The 25,822-nt window shown below is 41.5% G+C and overlaps 2 protein-coding genes across 5 annotated transcripts; one reads left to right on the forward strand and one right to left on the reverse strand.

Moving 5' to 3' along the window:
* The first annotated feature begins 381 nt into the window (after positions 1-381).
* On the forward strand, positions 382-25,238 carry LOC125225122 (ATP-dependent 6-phosphofructokinase). Of its 3 annotated transcripts, none has more exons than XM_048128689.1 (15): positions 382-485; positions 619-928; positions 1,282-1,486; positions 3,241-3,395; positions 3,988-4,096; positions 5,898-6,086; positions 15,890-16,033; positions 17,908-18,042; positions 19,245-19,408; positions 20,188-20,329; positions 21,212-21,394; positions 22,237-22,306; positions 22,406-22,630; positions 23,437-23,638; positions 24,106-25,238. In XM_048128689.1, exons 2-15 carry the CDS (start codon positions 738-740, stop codon positions 24,245-24,247), a joined length of 2,256 nt encoding a protein of 751 aa, XP_047984646.1. In that variant the 5' UTR covers positions 382-485; positions 619-737; the 3' UTR covers positions 24,248-25,238. The 3 variants fall into 3 exon arrangements, with proteins under 3 accessions (XP_047984646.1, XP_047984647.1, XP_047984645.1); XM_048128690.1 differs by lacking the exon at positions 3,988-4,096 and adding an exon at positions 4,206-4,314; XM_048128688.1 differs by lacking the exon at positions 3,988-4,096 and adding an exon at positions 4,630-4,738.
* Positions 10,012-14,314, reverse strand: LOC125225124. Of its 2 annotated transcripts, XR_007176958.1 has the most exons (3): positions 12,935-14,314; positions 11,536-11,709; positions 10,012-11,204 (listed from the first exon to the last, which is right to left on the reverse strand). XR_007176958.1 is itself a non-coding variant. In XM_048128692.1 (2 exons), the coding sequence occupies exons 1-2, from the start codon at positions 14,291-14,293 to the stop codon at positions 11,626-11,628; spliced, it is 1,443 nt and encodes a 480-aa protein (XP_047984649.1). In that variant the 5' UTR covers positions 14,294-14,314; the 3' UTR covers positions 10,012-11,625. The 2 variants fall into 2 exon arrangements, 1 of the variants encoding a protein (XP_047984649.1); XM_048128692.1 differs by having other exon boundaries at positions 10,012-11,709.
* Positions 25,239-25,822: the final 584 nt, after the last annotated feature.

A 25,822-nucleotide genomic window follows, 5' to 3' on the forward strand; every position in this document is an offset into this window, starting at 1 on the left:
GTATTTGAACACGTAATACAAATTCTTTTACAAATCCTAATGAATACAAAAAGTGCCAAAAACGCTCAAAATAATTTATTGCAACACTAATAATGATACCATGGTAAAAAAATCAACTCGTAGAAGGGTAAAAATATGAACTACAGTAAATTTTCAGTTTATAAATATTTTTAACAGTGATATCTACATAAAAACTAAAATAGTAATCAACAGGGTGTAAAAGGTATTATACGAATAAAAAAAAAGTAAAATATTCTACCTAAAATTAAAATCATCACGAACTTATGCATAAAATTAAAAAAAAAAAATCTTATCGATAGATGTAATAGCATTAACCGCTAGATGGCGCTAGTAAAATTGTTGCCGCTCAATTGTATGGGAAACTCAGGTCTTGTTGTCAAACTTCAAACTTGTCATTTAAGGTCACCTTGGTGAAGTTCATCACTGACAGATTCAAATTTAAAAAGATTTTATAATCAGCTTTGGTGCGTATTTCTCAAATAAATAAAAGCTAAAAACTTCGGAGAATATCGGCAAATATGCTCCATAAAACATATATGGAATACATTGGACTATCTTGTGTATTTTCAGTGATAATTGAGTATGTGTGAATTTTAGGTGTCGGAGGATATTTAGTCCTTCAGGATGGATGTGACGGCAACTCAAGGTTTATTGAGAGGGGTTCCCATAAAGGGAAGGGGCTCGCAGTGTTTACTAGCGGCGGTGACTCCCAGGGCATGAATGCTGCGGTGCGATCAGTGGTCCGAATGGGTATTTACTTGGGATGCAAAGTATACTTCATTCGCGAAGGCTACCAGGGCATGGTGGACGGAGGAGACAACATCGAGGAAGCTAACTGGTCTTCCGTCAGTTCCATCATTCATAAAGGAGGCACCATTATTGGCTCAGCTCGATGCATGGATTTCATGTAAGTGTTGTTATTGTTAGAAAAATTGATGAATCATCTCTATTTATTTACTAACAACTTATGCATTTGATAAGTATATACTTATTTCATGTAATTTAGTAACTATCATTTCAAAATAATTAATTTAAAATATGTCAATATGTTTCATCATGGTGGCATATTATTTCAGAAGGATGTAATCATAGATTACATAGACTTAATTTTTATTTCAAATGGAGAATTATGTAGTTTCTGCAATATTAAAAAAAATAATTATTATTTACCTGTAATCTTCTTTCTAAAATCATGCATGAACATATTAATTTGGATAACATTTTTGCACAATAATAATTTATAAAGATGACTAATTTTAGCAAACGAGAGGGTCGCCTGAAAGCTGCATACAACCTTGTTACCCGAGGCATTACAAATCTGGTTGTGATTGGAGGTGACGGATCTTTGACTGGAGCTAACCTCTTCCGCCAGGAGTGGTCCAGCCTTCTTGATGAGCTGCTGGAAAATAATAAAATCACCAAAGATCAAAGAGAGAAATACAAATTCTTGCACATTGCGGGAATGGTAAGTCTACAATACATCTTTATTTTTATCCTATTGTGAGTCACATTTTGAAAAGCTAAGAACATGTAAGATCAAAGCAGTGACATCTATAATTGACCTAATAGGCAAGAAAAGAAATTAAATCATTAAATATTTTTTGATACATAAGCCGGAAGACCTGGGTTCATTACCTTGCTCAACCACCAGTGGACTGAGGCATGTTATTAATGATATATGATTTTTATTTCAGTTTATTTCAACTATCCTTATAGGATACAATTACCATCTAATAATTTTGAAGCTCCATCTCAATAACGATTTTGCTGCTCTCTATTATTCCTCTTTATTCTTATATTATCTGAATAACGAAATTTGCCGCTCTCTATTATTCCTCTTTATTCTTATATTATCTGAATAATGAAATTATTTTTTATGTTATAGTGGTTGGTAGTTGGCTCTGTTGTAGCATTTTTTACTGAACATTTTTATTTTTATATTTTAAAGGAAAATAAGTCTAGTTTTCTTATGTTATACTATACTATCCATACTAATATCATAAATGGGAAAGTGTGTGTCTGTTTGTTTCACGTTTTCACGGCAAAATGGAGCGACAAATTGACGCGATTTTTTAAGTGGAGATATTTGAAGGGATGGAGAGTGCCATAGGCTACTTTTGTCTCTTTTTATCGAGCGAAGCCGCGGGCAAGAGTTAGTTAGTTAGTTAGTTTTATTGGGCATTTTCCGCAAGTCGACATCCATTGTGCCTATTTTGCGTGAAATAGACGGGGTAGCACTACTCCAACCACCCTAGCTCCTCTACGAATCCTAGCAGTGTTTTCAGGTTGCTAAATACCTCTTTCAGTGTGTTTGGCGTACCTAGATACTTGTTCCTATATACTTCTACCTGTTTACACTCTAGAAGAAAGTGTTTGGTGGTTTCTTCTGCTTCCATGCACGCTCTGCACATGGGGCTATCGGTTATACCTATGTTATTGAGGTGTTTGTTCAGTGTGTTGTGTCCTGTCATTAATCCTACTAGTTTGCGCAGTTGCTGTCTGGGTGTTCTGAGTAGGATTTTTGTGATCTTTGTATTAGGTTCAGCAAGAATTTCTTTAGTTTGTCTACATGTGTCTAACTCTACCCAGTATTTGTTGTGTAGCTGTTTGTAGTGTTGACTAAGTTGGTTTTTCCTATATGATACTGGTAGGGGTATGATGGATTCGGGGCCATATGCCGGTGTGGCTGATCCTTCTCGGGCCAGTTCATCCGCTGCATCACTCCCTCTTGATCCACTGTGCCCCTTTATCCATTGTAGTGTTACTTTGTTGTCCTCTTCACACACTTCAGTGAGTCTTTGATGATATTCTAGTATTAGTTTCGAGGTAAGTTTCGGGCTGTCTAGTGCCTGAAGCACTGATTTGCTGTCTGATAGTATCAGTATGTTTCCATGTTTTACCTGTCGTCTCTTTATGGCATTGCAAGCTTCTATTATTCCTACACATTCGGCTTGGAATACCGTACTGTGTTCACCTAGGGGCTTGGATATGTGTATGTTTAAATCTTCTGAGAAGACTCCACACCCTGTTCCCTCTTTTGTTTTTGATCCGTCTGTAAATATTCTTAGATTTGTTTGGTGTAGTCCTTCTTTGGGCCGCGGGCAAGAACTAGTTTAACTATAAAAGACTTTCTGTTTCTTAAATTAATAAAGAAAAATAGTATAAATATTCCCTCCACAAAGTGCCTTCTCAAAATTTCAGTAAAGTATGAATTTTCAGGTTGGTTCCATTGACAATGATTTCTGTGGTACGGACATGACCATTGGCACGGACTCAGCTCTGCACCGAATCATCGAGGCCATCGATGCCATTGTGAGCACGGCATACTCCCATCAAAGGACTTTCATCATGGAGGTCATGGGTAGACATTGCGGGTAGGTAACCATAGTTTTAGATTTGAATGCTCATTTATATACAATGTATCTGTAATTATTTACTTCTATGTTATCTGTTTTGTATGTATTACAGGGTGTGTTCCTTCTTAAAACAGGAATATGTATGGCATCATTTTTCAATCAAAATTTCGAATTGGTAAAAATTCTTAAGATGCATCCAAATTTGCCTCAAATGAAAAACGCCTTTAAGTTCACCATCAAATATATAGTGATCGTAAATAAAGTGACTACATATTAATGCGAGTATATTGGTACATAGGCACAGTATACATACATCAATGAGGGAACTAACATCGTTGCTATAATTATACCTGATTGGGCACTTTGGCTGTCACTATTTATTTGAAGCTGATTATAGCTACTGCTACGAGTTGACACGTGAACCACGTTTAAATGTATTCTTCCATTTTTTCACATAAATGTCGCCTCATCAGACGTGTTTGCCGCACATAATATGGATGTACTCTTACAAATTATCTATTGGCCTTAATTATACATCACCACACAACGCTAAGTAAGCTTGCAGCAGAAAAAGGAAATGGAATCTAAAAAAAAACAATTATTCGTCCAGATATCTTGCTGTGGTAACGGGATTAGCGTCTGAAGCGGACTTTGTGTTTATCCCCGAGTCGCCTCCATCAGTTGACTGGAGCGCTAAACTATGTGATAAGTTAGAACAGGCAAGCTTATACATTTATATGCGTCTTGCCCCCTGCACCCGTTGATTTTTTCCATCAGCATTCATGGATGAATCATTTAAATGCCATTCCATAACTGGTATTTCTTTAGTTTTCTTGCAGTATACACGAGCCTTTGTACGGACGCTACTTATACCTTTATATGCGAGGAACCAGCGCCCCTCAATTGGAATAAAAAGTTGTGTGAAAAGATTATTGAGGCAAGAATTTAATGTTATTTATGTGGGAGCAGGATCACTATCCATTTCCTCTATTAATTCACTTCATTAAGGCTATTAGCACACTAGCATTGCAAATCACCAAAGCCCGGTGCAACGAAATTCTTTAAAAGAGTTTGGTTACTTTTACGGTCCGCAGCATAAGTGTGCTATAGTCTAAATCTAGTTGGTAGGCTTCACTGGCGTTTTGTTTTGACCCAACCTATGGTGGTGTGTAACTCTGACTATACCTATACTGATCATTTCATGCAAGGTGGGTTCCGCTTGCATGACCAACCCCCGGGCCGCTTGTTACAGTTACCTGGCCCTAGTGGCCGCTCTGGCGAGCGAGGCAGATCAAGTATTCATTCCCGAGGACCCTGTTCCCAATAATTGGGTTGAAAAGCTTTGCAAACGATTGACTCAGGTACGCAGCATAATTGAGTGGCTCTGTGCACACTGCACATTACATATAACATGCAATCACTGGTATGCAAATAATATAACGTCCCAGTGTCTGAAGCTGCCTCAATTCAGTACTTGACATCTTCAATTTAATATTAATTCCTAGCGAAATATTTCGCAGACTGTCAGGTATTGATATTAGGCTCCAGCACTGTGATTTTTACTTTATTTTTGCTTTAATAGGCGCTGCGAATCACGCAATTCAATACGATTATTTGAGGTGACTACCAACTCATTTGACTCGGTAATATCATTCTCAATCGAAACAATTTAGCCAATTGAAAGAACATATTTTCAGCTGTCCCATTTGACTGCTATGCCACGACTTGCACATTTGCTGAATAATTTTATGCAATTTGACTGCGACCAGTAAAGTTCGGTGACTTTATCCCTGCTTGTCTTTGATTGTGTGTTGTTTGTCAACCTGTTTTGTTCTCGTGAACGTATAATTATAGTTCGTTCCTTAAAAATCAAATACTCAATTACTCGTAGCATGCCTTCTTTCAATTTCACAGCGACTTTAGTACAATGGTCGTCCTTCTCAATTATGAAATGTGCATGTCCAATCACCCCGGATTTTGAAATTTACTTTAAAGAGCATGCTAACTTATAGTTAATATTATAGGAAACATTGATTTAAACTTTCACGATTTTTATACATATTTAAAATTGCAAACGAGACTAACCGCTCCGAGACTACGGGGACAATGCCGTCCTTGAAACGTCGGAGGTGGGTGTTTAAAACATAGTAATACGCGATTAAGTCTCGTTTGCAATTTTTAATATTATAGGACTTACATTTAGATATCCCTCATAATAAGTAGGAAAGGTACATAAAGAGTTCGTTGATTTGTGCACGCAGGCCTACGTGACCTCTACCATGTAATCTCTACAATGTAGACTTTGCCATAAAAAGTCGCTTAGCTATCCATATCTTGAATGCACGTAGTGTAGGTAAATCGAATAAAATAATGGGAATATTTTATATTGCCTGCTTAAAAATGCCAGCATTTGATTACTGAAATGATAGGTACTAATACTTCAATAACTTTACGTTTTCTAATAAATCACTCCTATTTTCAACATTCCAATCTTTAACATATCTAACGTCTGTGAAATAGGAAAGGAAATCGGGCCAGCGTCTGAATATCATCATCGTAGCGGAGGGAGCTATCGACCGCGAGGGCAAGCCAATCACCGCCGAGCTGGTGAAGAAAGTCGTCGTGGACAACCTGCAGCAAGACACGCGTATCACTGTGCTCGGTCACGTGCAGCGCGGAGGCTCGCCTTCGGCTTTCGACAGGATTCTGGTAAGAAATACTCTTGGCTGAGAAATAAAAAAGGTGGTATTAGAATGGATAGACGCGAGACAAGCCCATCATCGCTGAACTGATTAACAAAGTCTTTGTGGACAACCTGCATCAGGATACATGCATCATTGCGTAAATCTTCACGAAGAAAAGACAACTGATTTTCCCGTCTTGCGACTGGGGGATAACATCGGTTTTGACACGATAAGGTAGATGATTCATAGGTAAGCGCACGATTTACATATTCTATGATAAGATCTAGCATCTTGGTTCCTAAAACTACGTTAAACCTAAATCATTATCCATGTACATAACAAAAAAATATGCGAGAACGAGTGACTTGTAGATTGATACAATCAATGATTCATTGGCCTCAACAAAAATACAATTTGCTGTTTATTTACCTATATCTGAATTTATCATTGTGTTTTGATAAATATACGTAATAAGCATTGTTTTCTTTATCACTCGGTATTTATGTAATGTAATGTAGTAGTAGTAGTAGTAGTAAACACTTTATTGTACAGAACAAATTACATGTACAGAGAATAATTATAACGGTTATGTACAAAGGCGAGCTTATCCCTTTAAGGGATCTCTTCCAGCTAACCTTAGAATAACTGAGAGAGGAAAATAGATGGTAGACAAACAACTAAAGTGCATCGGTATATATATATATATACACATAATATACATCCCTACTCTAAAAATGAATGCAATACTTATACCTAAATACATAAATAATAATATATATTTATATAAACAATAAACATATATGAAAATAATAATAACCGCACACGACCACGACCCAGTTTAATTTTTTTTTATTGGTTTTCATGTACTTAATGTAACCTACTATTTACGTACTAAAATATTTCTAATAATTAAGTACCTACAGTTCGCAGACGTGAATAAATGGTAGGATCTTTTGCAGCCTAGAAGACATTTCAAATTCAATCAAATTCACTGTCGCCCTATAAAGTGGCGGCATATTTAGGTATCCGATATCGGCTTAAAAATTGATCATCAGATGCGCATTATCTTTTTTTATTTTTTGGCCCCACGATAACCTAACAACCTCGTCGTGTCTTCTAGGCATAATAGGTGAATGTACGATAGTGTTTACCTAAATCTCTAACGGTAGTTTGTAGGCGACAACTACATTTGGCTGCCTACGCGCCCACGACAGAAATTCAACGAGATTTCTAATTCCTGCTTATTTAATAATAGAGCCTAAGGTAGATGCTGACATATCTAGAGGTATACTAGCTACGTTTTCGATTACATTATGAGTATACTATGTTAGTTAGCTGATATAGTTTTAATAACATACAACTGAAGAGCGGGTATCATTATCATCCTGAACTATAGATATTACACCGTGTCCAATAAGTTTGAATACAGCACAAATAGCCAATAAAACAAAATGAACAAATAGTTACTACATTATTATTATATTTTATGAATGGCACTCTTATTTACTACATTCACAACAAATGTTTTGGAATAACTCCAGCATTAGCTTGTTTACCAGCCTCAAACGCTTCTCAAACGGATCACACGCGGCACGCACCGTTTTCTTCACATTTCATCCCAAATACTCTCGATAACCTTTTTGAAATGATCGAGATTTATGATTTTATAAAAATTTAGTCTTCAAAGCATGTATGACCATACAAAATAGTCTAATACGCCTAAACCTGGAGGCCTGGGTGGCCACTCATGTTTCGGATAAAAAACTGCCAAATTAGTCTGAAACTACGCTAGAATACCATTTGCCGAATGTGCTGGAGGTGCGTCTTGTTGGGACACATGATACTCATTCCCAAGCATCCTTTTTAACTTTAAGGCATTTTTTTCTCCAAAACCTTGGTTTTAAAGAAAAAAACGTTGATTTTTAACGCTTTTATCTGTAAGTACTGAAGGTAGTTTACCTCGCTTACATACTGCATCCCACACCTGGGCCGATGGTGAGCTCTGGAACCTAGGCACATTTTTCTAGTTGCCCGGAACGTTATCTATCCTCGGTACCCATAATAGTTTATTTTGGACACGTGGCGTCTGTTTTATCACATACAGACTCTCCTTATAAAAAATAACTCGTCACCTGCGTGCCGAGCAAGTATTTTGTTGGCACTTTACCTCTTTGTTTTTCTTAGACACTTCGGAAATTTCATGTACTTTGTGCTTGTATTTTATTAAGAGGAATATACTCTTTAGTTTAAATAAGAATTTGATGGCCTGTGATCCCTATATCTTTAGAACTGAGGTAAAATGTGAGTAATCGGACTTATTGGACACGGTGTACATATCTCTCGCACTGCATCCGCCTAAGCTAAGAATAATATCATAATTATTATTGAATTTCACAACCCAAATTATCTTGAGAATTGATAAACCAACTCCTAGGTATTTTAATCATTTGATAGTAACGGGTATTATCTACCCTTTTTGTAGTTCACAAATAAACGCCGCCTACTATTAGCCGCAGATATTTCCTATAGATTGAATTGTCTTAAAACTAGGTAGCTATTTAGTTAAGTAGGTACTGCATTCATTCATCAGTTGTAACCTGGTTCTAAATATAGAAGTGCCTACGTCTTTTTGCAAAGATCGAGCATTTTACAAATTTCGCGCGACATAATTCGCATTGTTTCCTGGCCAATAAGCGGTCAGATCACGAAGACAATGTTAAAATATCGAATTGCACTTCTGCTTAAATTAGGTTTTGGAATGCGGACAGCGCAATTGGCGAGCGCACGATAATTGGACGCAGTTTCAAGAAATGGCGGCAAATTATTTAGCCAGGATCGACTTATGGTGAAAGCAGATTCTGTAGATTTCACTGTAATTGAATGACCTAATAATTATGTGGGAACGCACAACAATTATGGTGCTCATATATATCGTATTAGGTAGGTATTGTAGGATACGCAGGTGGAAAGAATGGATTAAAACAACGATTTTGAGTGAAAATGAAATAGAGAGTGCTCGCGTGTCGCGTGGATGCAAAGATAACGGTAAAACGAACGTATAGTTTAAGTATAGCCGCCAGCGCCCTCTGTGACTTTATTTAGGAAAATCAATAATAAAGCGCATTACATAGGACAGATGGCGTTAGTATGCACAAATAAATCTTAATAGGTAAGTAATTAACATTACAACTAATACAATGACCAAATAGCCAGGGATTTACACATTATTATTTTAAACATAGTGCAAAGAGATCTATACGACCTTATACTACGTAAGCATAAGTAAACAAGTATATCACTAAATATACTTAAACTAATATTAGTATAGGAACATTAGGTACTGTCGCCTACATCCCCACCCCTTAGTGCTGTCAAGCACTAGCCATCAACTGGGGACAGTGATGCGACTCGTGTGGCAGGTCTGCGCAGTTGTCCTAAGCGTGTGCGCACATCTACCACACGGATACGGCCATCTCGGCCTGCGTGTGCCGCGCTCACTACACCATGTCGCCAGGAACCGCGCTCTAAATTGGGATCGACCAGTACTACATAATCTCCTACTTTTAACGATCTAGATTCCCTAGTCCATTTTTGACGAGGTAGAAGCGTAGGTAAATATTCTTTTACCCACCTAGCCCAAAACATATCGGTGAGACGTTGAGCTACGCGCCACCTTTTGCGGAGACAAAGGTCAGAATCGTCGTACTTACCGATAGGAGCTCCAGTAGATGAACTACCGATTAAAAAATGGTTAGGCGTTAACGCTTCAGGATAACCGGGATCCGTCGACACGTGTGTGATAGGACGACTGTTTACGAGACCCTCCACTTCTGCCATCAGCGTGGACAGAGTCTCAGGATGCGGTGCGCGCTCCTTCATGACGACCTTGAGCGCCGTCTTAACTGTGCGCACCATACGTTCCCAGGCGCCCCCCATTTCTGGAGCTCCGGGGGGGATGAATCTCCATTCTATCCCTCGAACAGCTCCATCTTCACGCAGTTTCTCTACGTTAAGTTGCTTCAGGCTCATCTTCAGCTCGTTGTCGGCTCCCCGTAGATTTGTGCCATTATCTGAAAATAGAACCAGCGGGGTGCCACGGCGAGCTGCCATACGTATCAGCGCCATGATTGCAGAGTCTGTACTCAAAGACTCCGTGATCTCGATGTGAATGGCTCGCACAGTGAGACATGTAAATATCATGCCATATCTTTTTTGTCTTCCTCGACCAATGGTCGTCTCAATGGGGCCAAAGAAATCAACCCCTGTGTATGAAAATGGCCTTCGACTGTACTGTAAGCGCGCGGCAGGTAGGTCACCCATCCTTTGAGGCTGCGGGTTGGCGCGCCGGTAGCGGCAAAACAAACATTGCGCGGCGACGCTGCGTACAGTGGGACGTAAATTCACAATCCAATAAGACTGCCGTAGTTCATTCACGACGTGCTCATTTGCCACGTGCATGGCACGTCGGTGATAGTATTCAACTAATAACCGAGTGGTTCTGTGTTTACCGTCCAATATCGGTGGTCGTGTAGTTGACAGGTCTACTCCTGCAGTCTGATCTATGCGGCCGCCAACGCGAAGAATGCCGTCGTCATCTAAATATGGAGTCAATTTAAGAAGACGGCTATTTGACGGCAGTGGTTTTCCTTGTGTCAAACAGGCGATCTCGGCGGCGAAGGTATCATTTTGACACTTTTTTATTATATGCTTTTCTGCCATCTTCATCATAGCAGAATCGAGATACACCGTGTCTTTATTACTCTTCTTTCTTCTTTGATTTAATTTCCTTTCTTGGCATTTCTGCCTACATATTTTTATAAAATATATAACTCTTGCAGCAGTGCGCACAAGTCGGATCCAGTTGGAGAAACGTCCTTCATCGGGTACAGGTAAGTGTATTTCAAGTGTACTAATCATATTAACACTTCTTTTTTCACAGGTAGCTTCTTCGGCGACCTTCGCGTTCTTCAAGTCCTTCGGCCACTGGTCTTCGGGTTGACGCAGGAATGCAGGACCTTGAAACCACGCTTGACTACAGTTCAGCGGAGGACTGTCCACCTTGGTCGCAATGTCGGCTATATTCAGACGGGATGGCACGTAATGCCATTCACTGGCATTAGTCAGCTCATCAATCTCCCCAAGCCTGTGGGCAACGAAAGGCTTGTAGCTCCTGGGATCACTTCTTATCCATTGTATGACAGTACTGGAATCTGTCCAAAAATAACGCTTACTTGGCACCAAGTTTTTTTGTTCAGTGGCAATCGTCTTTGCCAAGCGTGTGCCAAGAAGACATCCCTGTAATTCAAGTCGCGGGACTGAAATCGGACGTAAGGGGCTTACGCGGCTTTTACTGGCAATAAAACAAACAAGTACGGAACCATCAGCGCGCGTAAAACGCCAATATATTACAGTGGCGTAGGCTTTAATCGATGCGTCACAAAAAATGTGCAATTGAGTATCTATTATGTTCTCACATGACGCAGACGTTGACGGTGAGTCATAGCACGGCGTCCAGGTGCCGGCGCGCAGGTACCAGCGCGGTATGCGCAGCGACTCCAGCTGCTTCAACTCGTCGAGCCAAACCTGCCAACGAGCATGTTCTTCAGGCCGGATCTGGCACTTCCAGTCGACTCCGCTTCGGTGTACGTCTTGAAATAGAATTTTAGCTTTTATAACAAACGGTGTGAGAAAACCATGTAAGTCATAAATTGACATAATAATGCTAAGCATTTTAGCCTTTGTAGGCGGAACGCTTCCATTTGAAATCTCAGGCGAGATCTGCCCAGTCGACACTTTTACACTAAAAGTGTCGTCAGCAGGATGCCACATTAAACCGAGAGCGCGCTCAGTCATATTAGTGGCCCCGTCCTTGAACTGAACAGCTGACTGAGCCAGCGCCGTGGCCGGCAACGCGTTCAGAACACTCCTGCTGTTGCTAGACCAACCACGTATCTCGAAGCCACCCATGCTGTGTATATACGTAATATCTTTAATTAATTGAATAGCATTTTCCTCACTATCTGTGGAATAATAACAATCGTCCATATAATGAGAGTTTAAAATCACTTGAACGGCTTCGGGATACTGGTCCTCGTATTTAAGTGCATTTTTATTTTTTATATGTTGCGCGATAAAAGGCGCGCAATTTGCACCGAAAATAAGGCTTTGCATCACATATATCTTAATTGGTTCAGTGGCAGACGCTTGCCATAGAAATCGAAAGACGTGTTGATCTTCCGGACGAATTTTAATACGTAAAAACATGTCCTTAATATCGCCTATAATTATAAATTCTTTCTCGCGCAGTCTCAACATTATACCTAACAGCGAGTTATATAAATCAGGCCCGGTCAAAAGATAATCGTTCAAACACATGTTATTCTTTGCGCGTGCGCTTGAGTCAAATACCAATCTTAATTTTCCAGGTTTGTTTACGTTTTGTACTCCAAAATGTGAAATGTACCATACGTGCTCAGCTGAGAGCTCGTTTTCCTGTAGCTCACGCGCATAGCCCTCGGATAATAATTTATTTATTTCCTGGGCGTACCTATTGCCATAAACAGGATCATATTCGAACTTACGCAATAAAGATTGCATGCGAGATAATGCATAGCTATATGTATCGGGCATAGTGAAATTATCCTGTTTAAATGGTAAACCTACTTCCCACCGGTTATCAATCAAACGCGCAGTATCATCTAAAATCTGTATAGCACGCAGATGTGCCTTATTCTCGCGACATAAGGTCGAAACTCCTATGGAGTCTAGGCAATACGATTGTTTAATAAGGTCATTAAGCGCACTGATATCTAGGTCAGTAGTACTGTCGATCCCATCATTAGCGAGAGCGAGATGGCAAACACTGTGACTTACCTGCGACGCGGAGGAGCGAGCGCGACTGCAGTAGCCGTGGATGCACCATCCCAGCCGACAGCGGGTCCCATATGGAGAATTTCTACTGCCATGAATGATCTCGAGCGGTGCTATTAGATAATAATTATCTTCACCTATAAGCACACGGGGCACAACACGTTGTTTACAAACAATATCTTTAATTTTAGATAATTTGTTGCACGATATTTGATTTATAGGTGATAGGTTTTGCGGTGGCAATTTTAACTTAGAACTTTTACGTAAACTGATATCGTAATAGGTATTGTCCAGACCGGCAATTTTAAGGCGAACTTTAGGTGCGTCCGGTTGATACACTTCCAGGCCGAACGCGTCTATGAATTTTACCGCACTAGGACGCTCACTGTGAAGACCAAGTTCATCGGCTAGACTAGAGTCCAACATTGAGACTCCGGCACAGTCATCAAGCATTGCATAAGTCTGTATTACACCACGGGGTCCACACAACTTCACTGGAACTACTTTTAGTAAAATGTTTTCGTTCGAGTCGGCCGTCACTTCGTCGGGCGTCGCGACGTGAGCGATCGTAGCATCGGCGTCGCTGGCTGCGCTGCGCGGCGGTTGAGCAAGCGGCGGGGCCGGCGAGGCCGGCGCGCTCGGTTGCTCGTTGCTCGCGGGGTCCGATGGCGTACTCGTAGACGATGTAGCTTGTTTCCAATGGAGTACGCGGTGATGTTTACGTCCGCATTCCTCTATATCGCAGTCAGGTGCATCACAGGTGTCTATATCGTGGCTTGCGGTCAAACATTTGAAGCACAATCTGTGTGTTTTAACAAATTTCCACTTATCTCTGCGCATTGCGCGTTTAAAAACGCGACAGTCGGGCAGTGAATGTGCGCCTTTCTTACAAAATGAGCACGAAATATTGTCAGTTTTCGTACTTGTGGCAAGTATAGGGTGCGCATGACGACTTTCGTTCTTGTCTCGTTTATAATGGGGCTCGGTCGGTGCTGGCTTTTTGACTTCTCGCGGCTGCACAGCTCCGGTGACCAGGGTCATGTTGGCTTCTTTTTTCAAAAATTGAGCCAGCAATTCTAGTTTAGATTCTCCTGCTAGAATCTTTTCATAGGCATATTCAGTCCACTTTCCCAAAAGTGTGCTCGGTAATTTGCTTGTAATAGCGGACGCGAGCTCTGGATTACGGAGATGATCACTTTGTTTTAGCGCACGAATAGTTGCAACGCAGTTGTTTACCTTTGTAGCGAAGTTAACGAGATCTTGCTGATAATGCGTAGGTAAAGGGTGCAACTTACGTAATTGTGCCGTTATATTGCAAATAATGGTTTCTGCTCGTCCATATTTCAGTTCAAGGGCATCCATGATATCCTGGGACGAAGTGTTGCCTATCAGTAGGTCGGTAACAGCTTCTTTGGCTTCGCCTCGTAATGCTCGTCGAAGTCTGGACAGCGTTTCGTATTCTGAGTACTTACATGACGACAATGACTCATCGTAAGCATTTTTAAAATGTAGCCATTCTAGACTGTCTCCGCTAAATACGGGTAGGTCGCGCGGAGTGGCCAAACGGCTGAGTAGACGTTCCTCGCGTTGTGATGACGATTGACCCATCATGTTTTTTAGAGTGTTCGCTAACTCCATGATGCTACTGGCGGTGTCCACGTGCTGTGCGGGTGCTGCACGGTCGAAAATGGGTGCGACCGGCTCAGGAGGATCGTGCACAGGTGAACGGTACTCGGTGGCATTCTGGTGATGAGTCAACCAGTCCGACACTATGTCTTGATTCACTTCACTCAAACTAGCGACGTCTAAATCTTCTTGATCTTGGGCTTCGGCGGCGGCAAGGTCAGCTTCTAGGCGCTTATCGATCAACTCCATCTGGATTCGAGCCTTCTCCTCTGCTGCCTGCAACTCCAGCTGTTTACGTCTCGCTATAGAGGATGCTGTAGATTTTCTACTGCTTGTAACTGAAGGTGCTGAGGCCTTGATTTCCTTTTTGGAGCTGGAAGGCCCAGGTAACCTTTCTTCTGCAGGTGGCGGTTCCGAGTTCGCCTTGGCTTCGGCCAATCCCTTCTGCCGTCGAGTAATTACCATCTTTGGTGGCGTATCAAACATTAGTTTGCACTGTTTACTTCAGATTCGGTTCGATGGGCCGGCTTATTGTAGGATACGCAGGTGGAAAGAATGGATTAAAACAACGATTTTGAGTGAAAATGAAATAGAGAGTGCTCGCGTGTCGCGTGGATGCAAAGATAACGGTAAAACGAACGTATAGTTTAAGTATAGCCGCCAGCGCCCTCTGTGACTTTATTTAGGAAAATCAATAATAAAGCGCATTACATAGGACAGATGGCGTTAGTATGCACAAATAAATCTTAATAGGTAAGTAATTAACATTACAACTAATACAATGACCAAATAGCCAGGGATTTACACATTATTATTTTAAACATAGTGCAAAGAGATCTATACGACCTTATACTACGTAAGCATAAGTAAACAAGTATATCACTAAATATACTTAAACTAATATTAGTATAGGAACATTAGGTACTGTCGCCTACAGGTATATTCATATAAGTGCAATAGGTATGGGGGATAAACTTATTATGAAAAAATAGGTATGATGATAAATTCTATATGATTAGTAAATTATGCGAACAGTTATGTACGTCGTACATATATGTACTAAGTAGTAAGCTGATTTTAATGAAAATGGGCGTTTTAAACTAAACATTTTTAAGCCGTGAGGCTATCACACATATATTTATTCGATTAGTTTGATTTGTCACATACCGAATTCCACTTGGGTCAATACTAGTAAATTATGATTAAAACGTTATGTAACAATTTATAACTGCAGTGCGTGAGGCAATTTAAATTTCTAAATGTAAATCATAAGAAGTTTTAATTTCGACCGCAAGTAAATTAAAAAGTAATTAAATTTACCTAACGCTGCAGGGTTGCCGCATGGGAGCAGAGGCAGTGATGGCACTCATGGAAGCCACTCCGGAAACCGAGGCGTGCGTGGTGACCCTAGACGGTAACCAGGCTGTGCGCCTCCCCCTCATGGAGTGCGTGCGACGCACTAAAGCGGTCGCTCAGGTAACCGAACATACAAGTCTTCTTCATTTATACTATGTTATCGCATGGGAGCAGAGGCAGTGACGGCACTCATGGAAACCATCCCGGAGACCGAGCCGTACGTGGTGACCCTGGACGGTAACCAGGCTGTGCGCCTCCCCCTCATGGAGTGCGTGCGACGCACTAAAGCGGTCGCTCAGGTAACCGAACATACAAGTCTTCTTCATTTATACTATGTTATCGCATGGGAGCAGAGGCAGTGACGGCACTCATGGAAACCATCCCGGAGACCGAGCCGTGCGTGGTGACCCTGGACGGTAACCAGGCTGTGCGCCTCCCCTCATGGAGTGCGTGCGACGCACTAAAGCGGTCGCTCAGGTAACCGAACATACAAGTCTTCTTCATTTATACTATGTTATCGCATGGGAGCAGAGGCAGTGACGGCACTCATGGAAACCATCCCGGAGACCGAGCCGTGCGTGGTGACCCTGGACGGTAACCAGGCTGTGCGCCTCCCCCTCATGGAGTGCGTGCGACGCACTAAAGCGGTCGCTCAGGTAACCGAACATACAAGTCTTCTTCATTTATACTATGTTATCACATGGGAGCAGAGGCAGTGACGGCACTCATGGAAACCATCCCGGAGACCGAGCCGTGCGTGGTGACCCTGGACGGTAACCAGGCTGTGTGCCCCCCCCCCCCCTCACGGAGTGCGTGCGGCGCACTAAAGCGGTCGCTCAGGTAACCAGACATACCAGTCTTCATCTATAGTCTGTTGTCATAGAGGCAGTGTTGGCACTCATGGAATAGAAACCACCCCGGACACCAAGTTGTGCGTGGTGATCTTACACGTAGTTGCTGTTACTCTCATGAAGTACATGCAACTGAGTAAAACAGTTCAGAAAATTAGGCAGGCAGGCAAGCATGGTCGCGCGATAAATGATAAAACATCAGGCCGTCCCTATCGCACTATTTGTAAGAGCGATAGGGACGACGGCATGATGTTTTATCATTACCTCGCGACCATGCTTAAAATACGCCAGTTTTCCTTTAGGGAGGAAATAATCTAGTCTACGGATAATACGGAAGTCATCACAGAATCGCAACCGCGAGTGTTGACCCTGGGTGCCACCCAGGCTTAACGACGTGTAACACCTGTAAAGGAGAATGATTTATTTGAAAGAACATTACTCCTGATGGCAAGACATTTTACTTTTTTGCAATATTGTAAAATGAGCAAAAAATGCTAGCGGTTACGCAGAATACCTTATAGTTCTCTGGAAGTCTAGACATATCGATTATATTTATTAGCGCGCTTTAGATACTGTTCCATATCCAATGTCATTTTTTATTAGGATTTTAGTTGATGAGCAGATAATTGTTGATGCTGGTGTAAGAGGATAATTAGAACTGTAAACATTTTCCGTATGTTTTCAGTACAACTTCGTATATAATTTCTTATACTCGTAGTGAAACCATGACAAATCAAATTACATGCGAAGTTGTATATTACCTCACTGAAAACAATTCCTTTATCATATTTGAGATAATTTGGCGTAAACATCATTCGTAAGTTCTAGCATGCTCGATACTCAATAATGTTAATGATTCCATTTTGGATAAAAATTCAATAATTAAAATTTTGAAAAAAACCCCGACCGCGACATAGTGGACTGATTTTCATGAAACATGGCTAAGAACACTCCCTACTAATTCAGCTCCTCCGTTCATCTCTAAATCAGTTCATCCGTTCGGGAGCTACGATGCCACAGACAGACAGACAGACAGACAGACACGCCAAACTTATAACACCCCCTCGTTTTTGCGTCGGGGGTTAAAAAATAAAGTCTAATGTAGATAGGTATTTGGGAAGCAATAAAAACGCTATCTTCCAGGCCATGGCAGACAAGAAGTGGGACCTAGCAGTTCAGCTCCGTGGTCGCAGCTTCGCCCGCAACCTGGAGACCTACAAGATGCTGACGCGTCTGAAGCCCCCCAAGGAGGCATTTGACGCCTCCGGTAAGCCCTCCGTAAGTAACACCATTCTACCATTCTAAATAACAAACCGGACTAAAACATTTTCGTGTGTTTACCAAAGCTGTTCATTAAAAAATAAAAAATAAATATTATAGGACATTCCTAATACACAGATTGACTGAGGCCCACGGTAAGCTCAAGAAGGCTTGTGTTGTGGGTACTCAGACAACGATATATATAATATATAAATACTTATATACATAGAAAACATCCATGACTCAGGAACAAATATCTGTGCTCATCACACAAATAAATGCCCTTACCGGGATTCGTACCCGGGACCGCGGCGCAGCAGGCAGGGTCACTACCGACTGCACCAGACCGGTCGTTCATTACTTGTCCGTTAACGCATTCACTGCCACGCCTTGTTCCTGGACATTCGCGACTTTGTTGTGTGCCCCAGGCAAAGGGTAAACGTCAATAAATACTAAGATTACGTCTGTGGCGCCCAAGAACTGGCTAACTAAAGGAAACACATCTTTGTGACGGTGGCAGTGAATGCGGTAATGTGCAGTGGCCATTGAGTTCGTTTGTTCAAAGTGTCTCTTAGGGCCACTTGCACCAGCCTCTTAACTCAAGGTTAGTGGGCTATCAACTGTCAAATTCTATATAAAATGGTGGGTTAACCTCGGGTTGACCCACCATATTCGGTGGCGCAAGTGACCCAAGACATAAATAATCGAAATATTAGTGACCAAATTTTATGAGTTTCGTTTTTCTTTTTCATAAGTATAACAATCAAAGGAAAAATGGAAAAATTCACACCTCCGGCAGGACACAAACCTGCGACCTCTGGCCTTGCCGGGGCCATCGTGCTTCCAACTGCGCCACGGAGGCCTGCTGGATGTGTGCGAATTTATCCATGCCTTCCCTCAATTCTCAACCGCCTTAGGGTGGCGTTATAGTAAACATCTACCCGTAAGAATAGATCTTAACAAGACGATCTAAGGCGGTTGAGAATTGAGGGAAGGCATGGATAAATTCGCACACATCCAGCAGGCCTCCGTGACGCAGTTGGAAGCACGATGGCCCCGGCAAAGCCAGAAGTCGCAGGTTCGAGTCCTGCCGGAGGTGTGAATTTTTCCATTTTTCCTTTAATTTAAAAAATTGTTATATCGCTCGCAGACGTTTCTGCATGATAAAAAAACTAATTTATAATAATCAAAATTAATAATGTGAAATATGGCTTGTTAAGGAGGGCTACACACTGGCGGTAATGCACGTTGGTGCCCCCGCTTGCGGGATGAACGCGGCCGTTCGCTCCTTCGTGCGTAACTGCATCTACCGCGGTGACACTGTCCTCGGCATTCATGATGGCGTTGAAGGCTTCATTAGCGGGAATATTGTCAAGATGGAGTGGTAACTATTAACTTATGTCACTAAGAAGGGCTACACACTTGCAGTCGTGCAAGTCGCTGCGGTATCTTCCACGGCGATGCAGTTGCTACCTGCAATAACTGCCAGTGTGCTTTCCCTCTAAGAAGAGTTCCTATATTAATGGTAAAAAGAGAGAGAATAGGCTAGTTTCCTACTAGTCAAATCAGCTTCTTTTTAAGAACTGTCAAAACGATTTGCTAATATGGAATTGCTATGAAATACTGAGGACGTATTAAATAGAAATTATGTTTAAACATAATATAACCACACACATATAACCACTGTCCATATTTTTCTTCTAATTATGTGGTGCTTTATTTCGTGCACTGCATAAACTAGCCTATTGCTTTTACTATAGCGCTAAAGGCTTGACGGAAACGACAAAGGTGGTAACCACAGGCCCCGTAGCCGAATGGCATTTCTGCGATGCGAAACGAAATCGAAACGCCGCAGAAAGGTAGTCTGGCTCTAGTGCGCCAATACGCAAGAGCGGTAGAGATAGATAGCTACGAAAGAGATATTATCGTGAGCATTTCGTGAGCGTTTATGCATTCGGCTACGTACACAGGTGTCACTGCTACGACTTTTTTCCAAGTTCCAACCTAGCCCTGGCGCTCTCCGTCGAGTAAAGTGACAGCATAGAAGGTCTTTTAAAAGTCTAATGCTTTGAATCTGTGTCAATCAGTTCGACCATCGTTTGGTTCCGATTGTATTGTAAGAATAAAATAAATACGAACTGACATGTCATTCTATTTACCCAGGTCGGATGTAACTGGCTGGGTAGCACAAGGCGGTGCGTTCCTGGGCACCAAGCGCACTCTGCCCGGAGACAAGAAGGCAGAGATGGCGGCTCGCATCAAGCAGTTCAACATCCAGGGATTACTCATCATTGGTGGATTTGAGGTAGTTATGAGGCAAATATATCGTTCTAGCCACTCAGGTCGGACGTAACAGGCTGGGTAACACAAGGCGGTGCACAAAAAGTTCGTATCAAGCAGTTCAACATCCAGGGATTACTCATCATTGGTGGATTTGAGGTAGTCATGGACCCAATATATCATTCTACCCACTTAGGTCGAATGTATCAGGCTGGGTGGCACAAAGCGGTGCGTTCCTGGGCACTAAACGTACGTTGCCAGGGGACAAGAAGGCAGAGATGGCGGCTCGTATCAAGCAGTTCAACATCCAGGGATTACTCATCATTGGTGGATTTGAGGTAGTCATGGACCCAATATATCATTCTACCCACTTAGGTCGAATGTATCAGGCTGGGTGGCACAAAGCGGTGCGTTCCTGGGCACTAAACGTACGTTGCCAGGAGACAAGAAGGCAGAGATGGCGGCTCGTATCAAGCAGTTTAACATTCAGGGCTTACTCATCATCGGTGGATTCGAGGTATGTACAGTCAGTGCATAAATATAAGTGTTTCACTTTTCTGTACATCTAGTAAGGCGACGTCGCACTTAGAACCGATACAAGCATACTGCAAAATGTAACTCACGCCGATTGTAATGTTCCTATAGAAGTTTCATTGAGTTGTAGTCTGTTTGTATTGATTCTTATTGTGTTAATAAAACTCGGTTCGAACGTAATCGTAGCCAAGCACTGTTAGCAAAAAGATTACTTAAAATGACACCACCACATCTTATAAAAATAGTCGCTGAACCGAAAACGACGAAACGTGGAAGATAGAGGCTAAATTTCGTTTTATTTTTCAAGATTTTCACGTCCCAGTTCTTTATAGATTTGTTAAATAATGATCTAAATGTAATTAAATACTTACAGGCATACCAAGCAGGCTTGGAGTTATACGAATCCCGCCACCAGTTTGCAGAGTTCAACATTCCCCTAGTCGTCATCCCATCCACCATCAGCAACAACGTCCCCGGCACCGACTTCTCTCTCGGAGCCGACACAGCGCTTAATGAGATCACTGAGATTTGTGACCGAATCCGTCAGTCTGCACAGGTGAGTTACTAACATAACCCGTCTTAATACGACTAGTTCAACATCCCCCTAGTCGTTATCCCATCCACCATCAGCAACAACGTCCCCGGCACCGACTTCTCTCTCGGAGCGGACACAGCGCTTAATGTGATCACTGAGATTTGTGACCGAATCCGCCAGTCTGCACAGGTGAGTTACTAACATAACCCGTCTTAATACGACTAGTTCAACATCCCCCTAGTCGTCATCCCATCCATCATCAGCAACAACGTCCCCGGCACCGACTTCTCTCTCGGCGCCGACACAGCGCTTAATGAGATCACTGAGATTTGTGTCCGAATCCGTCAGTCTGCACAGGTGAGTTACAACCACAGGTATAGGAAGGAAGGACATCGGACAATTGTATTGAATACGTCTGTCGTAAGTTCTTGAACCCACAAAAAGCACACACACTCTGCGCTTCTATTAAGCAATACCTCTAGGTACACCGCGCATAATTTCCATGTCTGTATATGTACAATATGTACATCCTGTAGGTGAAGGCAGCGATAGATGGCCCAGTACATCTGGGCACTCGCAGGGCAGTTGTCAGAGAAGAATGGCGGAAAATTGTAAAACGTGTCTCTCAGGACATAGCATGGTGACCACAACCACTCTGTCAAGATTGATACGCAGAAGAATAAGATATGTACATCCGAACGTCCAGCGAGTCGTGTTATCACGCTTCACGCTTGCACACAACAACGGATGGTGAACTGGCTTTTCCACTTTCTAGTATTATATGGTCTGAGGTTGGAACTTTATTTATACAAGCATTATTTGTTATTTACTCGACTATAACGTTTTTTTTATTTATTTCGCAGGGTACGAAACGTCGTGTCTTCGTCATTGAAACCATGGGTGGATATTGCGGCTATTTAGCTACCTTAGCAGGTAAAGTACTACTTGTACTGCAAATTTTTAAAGTTACTACAACGCATTCATACTATAATACTAAAATGCTTAGGTACTGAATCATTACAATTCTTTTAGGCCTGGCCGGCGGTGCCGACGCAGCCTACATTTACGAAGAAAAGTTCTCAATCAAGGACTTGCAGCAAGACGTGTACCACATGGCATCTAAGATGACGGGCGGCATCCAGCGCGGTCTCATTCTGCGTAACGAGAAGGCTAACGACAATTACAACACGGACTTTATCTACCGGCTGTATTCGGAGGAGGGCAAGGGACTGTTCACCGCTAGGAGCAATGTGCTGGGTAAGATCTGTACTGTTTGTACAATCAGACGTGAAACCTTTAAAATTACTGTAATAAGTAGGTATCTTTGTCAACGCAATCTCTCTCTCTTTAGCCTGATTCTACCCTTCGGGTGTAGGCCTCCTTCAACATGCGCCACTCGTCACGGTTTTGTGCGATCTGGAGCCACTTTTTCCCAGCTGTCCTTTTGATATCGTCCGCCCAGCGCATCTGCGGTCTTTTTTGACGGCGTTCTTCTCCCCATGGTCGCCATTCAAGTAGTCTTTTATTCCAGGAGTCGTTTTTACGTGCTATATGGCCAGCCCATTCCCACTTCAATGTTGCTACGCGTTTTATCACATCAGTGACTTTGCTCTGTTGTCTCAGCCACCTGTTCGTTTTACGGTCTCTCAATGTGACTCCAACCAATTTTCTTTCTATCGCCCGCTGGGCAACACTTAACTTCTACCGGCTGTATTCGGAGGAGGGCAAGGGACTGTTCACCGCTAGGAGCAATGTGCTGGGTAAGATCTGTACTGTTTGTACAATCAGACGTGAAACCTTTAAAATTACTGTAATAAGTAGGTATCTTTGTCAACGCAATAATTATTATAATTAAATATACTAATAGAATATACTTAAAGCGACGCCTTCGTAACGTTTATTATTATTTTGCCATTCTCTAAGGGTCGGTAGTACTAAACAGTCCGTTACCAAATTGAATGTTTTTTTTATGGGAATCTCCATAGACTTCTGTTTCTGCTGCGTGACGTTCATGTGTGTCATGTGATGAAACTGGCCCTTAATCATACAAACTTTTATATTAGGTCACATGCAACAAGGCGGCTCCCCGACTCCGTTCGACCGCAACATGGGAACTAAGATGGCGGCCAAATGCCTTCACTGGCTCGTGGAAACGCTGCAGCGCGGTCCCGCCACCGGCGCCGACACGGCCTGTCTGCTCGGCGTCGTGAAACGGCAGTACAAGTTCACACCGCTCGAAGATCTCAAGGCTCAGACCAACTTTGCGTGAGTTACTGATACAGATGTATTTTACAACATGGCGACTCCACAAGATGGCCGCCAGATGCCTGCTCTGGCTAGTTGAGACGCTGCAGCGTGGACCCGCCACCGGCGCCGACACGGCCTGCCTGCTCGGCATCGTGAAACGGCAGTACAAGTTCACTCCACTCGAGAATCTCAAAGCTCAGACCAACTTCGCTTAAGTAACTGATATTATTCCGCAATATGATGGCTCCTCTTCAAGATGGCGGCCAAGTGCCTGATCAGCCTGATGCAATGGCTGGTGGAGACGCTCAGCACGGGCTGCCAAATTCCGCCAAACTTTAGCATCGAGAAGCTATACACAATTGATTGTAAACCTTGTTGCAAGTAACTATTTAAGTATTTTCCTCTTCTAAATCTAAATGCTTTTTAACGTGTTTTTTGCTTTTAAAAGGCATAAGTATCTGATTTGTTTTTTATCTTGTTTTCAGACAAAGAATACCGAAGCAGCAATGGTGGATGAAGCTGCGTCCCCTGCTTCGTATCTTGGCGAAGCACGACTCCACTTACGAAGAGGAAGGAATGTACATGACCGTCGAACAAGGAGAGATTGACTCAGAAAATGTCATTTAATTTAATTTTACCTCAATGGAGTTAGTTTATCGAATTTTAAAGTTTAGAATTTAGCTGTCATTGCTACAACAATACTAACAGCTTTACATGTAGGTAGACGTTGAACTGTAGCAGACACAGTGATTAGTTTGTGATTATTATTTATTTGTTTCGCTGAGATTCACTAGTAGGTTAATAGATCAATTTTACAGAGGGCACTATATAATAACGGGGCAGCAAAACGGGTTTAATTTTAATAATCCTGAATATCCTGACCGCCAAAGATGACATGCGCGGTCTAAAGCTTTGTATGTTTAGATAAAGTTTAATGACGTGCGACACACCGCAGGCGTGGTGTGGTCAAGAAACTATTTACAAAAAAAATTGTATAACATTTTTTAAACAATAAGTACAAATGTTACCATTCATGAAACTTTAATCAGTGACACAGAATATTGATACATTTATTAGTTAAAAGGACGTTTCCTAGACAATTTTGCGCTGTGAATCAAACTTTACAAATCTGAGGGCTGTGGAAGTACCGCATATATTGCAGTTCATTATGTTGACTATTTATTACTAGCGCAATTTATTTATTTTTAACTGTTTATTTTGATACAGTACAATATTATGTAAAATATTAATAAGCAATATTATTTTATTAAGCATGCTTGTGAATCTATCAAACCATTTTAATGTAAGTATCAATTTTGTAATTTTTAATATTGATAAATCACAACTAATCAATTAGGTATAATATCGATATTTATTCGAGTGTAGTAACTTAAGGTTTTAATGTATAATAGAAAATATATATTGAAATTAAGTTTGCTAACAGTATTTTTTGAAATTGTGAGACGTAATATATGTTCGTCGGTAAATCGTTACTATTGTTAGAGATTATTTATTCTAGCAGCTTATAAATTCAGAAAAACAGCAAATTCGTGGCAAACGAATCTAAATATTGTTAAAATAATATGTTACATTTTATAATAAATGTATTTGGCTCTCATTATTCTTACATTGATTATCCCTTTCCTCAACCAACGAATTCTAATAGCGGCTCTACACGCTTGGTGTTTGAAACAAACACCAAGCAGCAGTTAAGTATATTATAAATGCATGTACGTTTCTTAGAAATAAACAGATTAAATTTTTTAAATTTTTTTTTTAACACATACCAAACACCACCAAACATAAATACGTCACGCTTGTCTGTGCTGTGACTTGCCGGGATAAACAAGTTACGGCATGGTAAAAAGATCAAATTAAACGGGATTTCGACTTTGGTACTGACGCTTCTTGTGTTGTGAGTATTGTATTCTTTAATTATTAATTTATTTTGTATCTACTAATCTCTTCGACAACCCGGATAAAGTGTTAATAAAGCCGATCAAACAAGTGTAGTCATGCATATAATTTTTAAAACATGCCGCCTTTTCTAGTGACGGAAATGGCTTGACTGACTTTAAATTGATACAAAACTAATAGTGCTAATGCTAACACATGACCGTACCGCACCAAGGTCATCTCATCTGCTTACTATTCCGCAAGTGGGAGCGAGACAGAGTTATTCTTTTCTCGCTCTCACTTACA

The sequence above is a fragment of the Leguminivora glycinivorella genome, chromosome 4 (assembly GCF_023078275.1).
Source record: "Leguminivora glycinivorella isolate SPB_JAAS2020 chromosome 4, LegGlyc_1.1, whole genome shotgun sequence".
Lineage (NCBI taxonomy): Eukaryota > Metazoa > Arthropoda > Insecta > Lepidoptera > Tortricidae > Leguminivora > Leguminivora glycinivorella.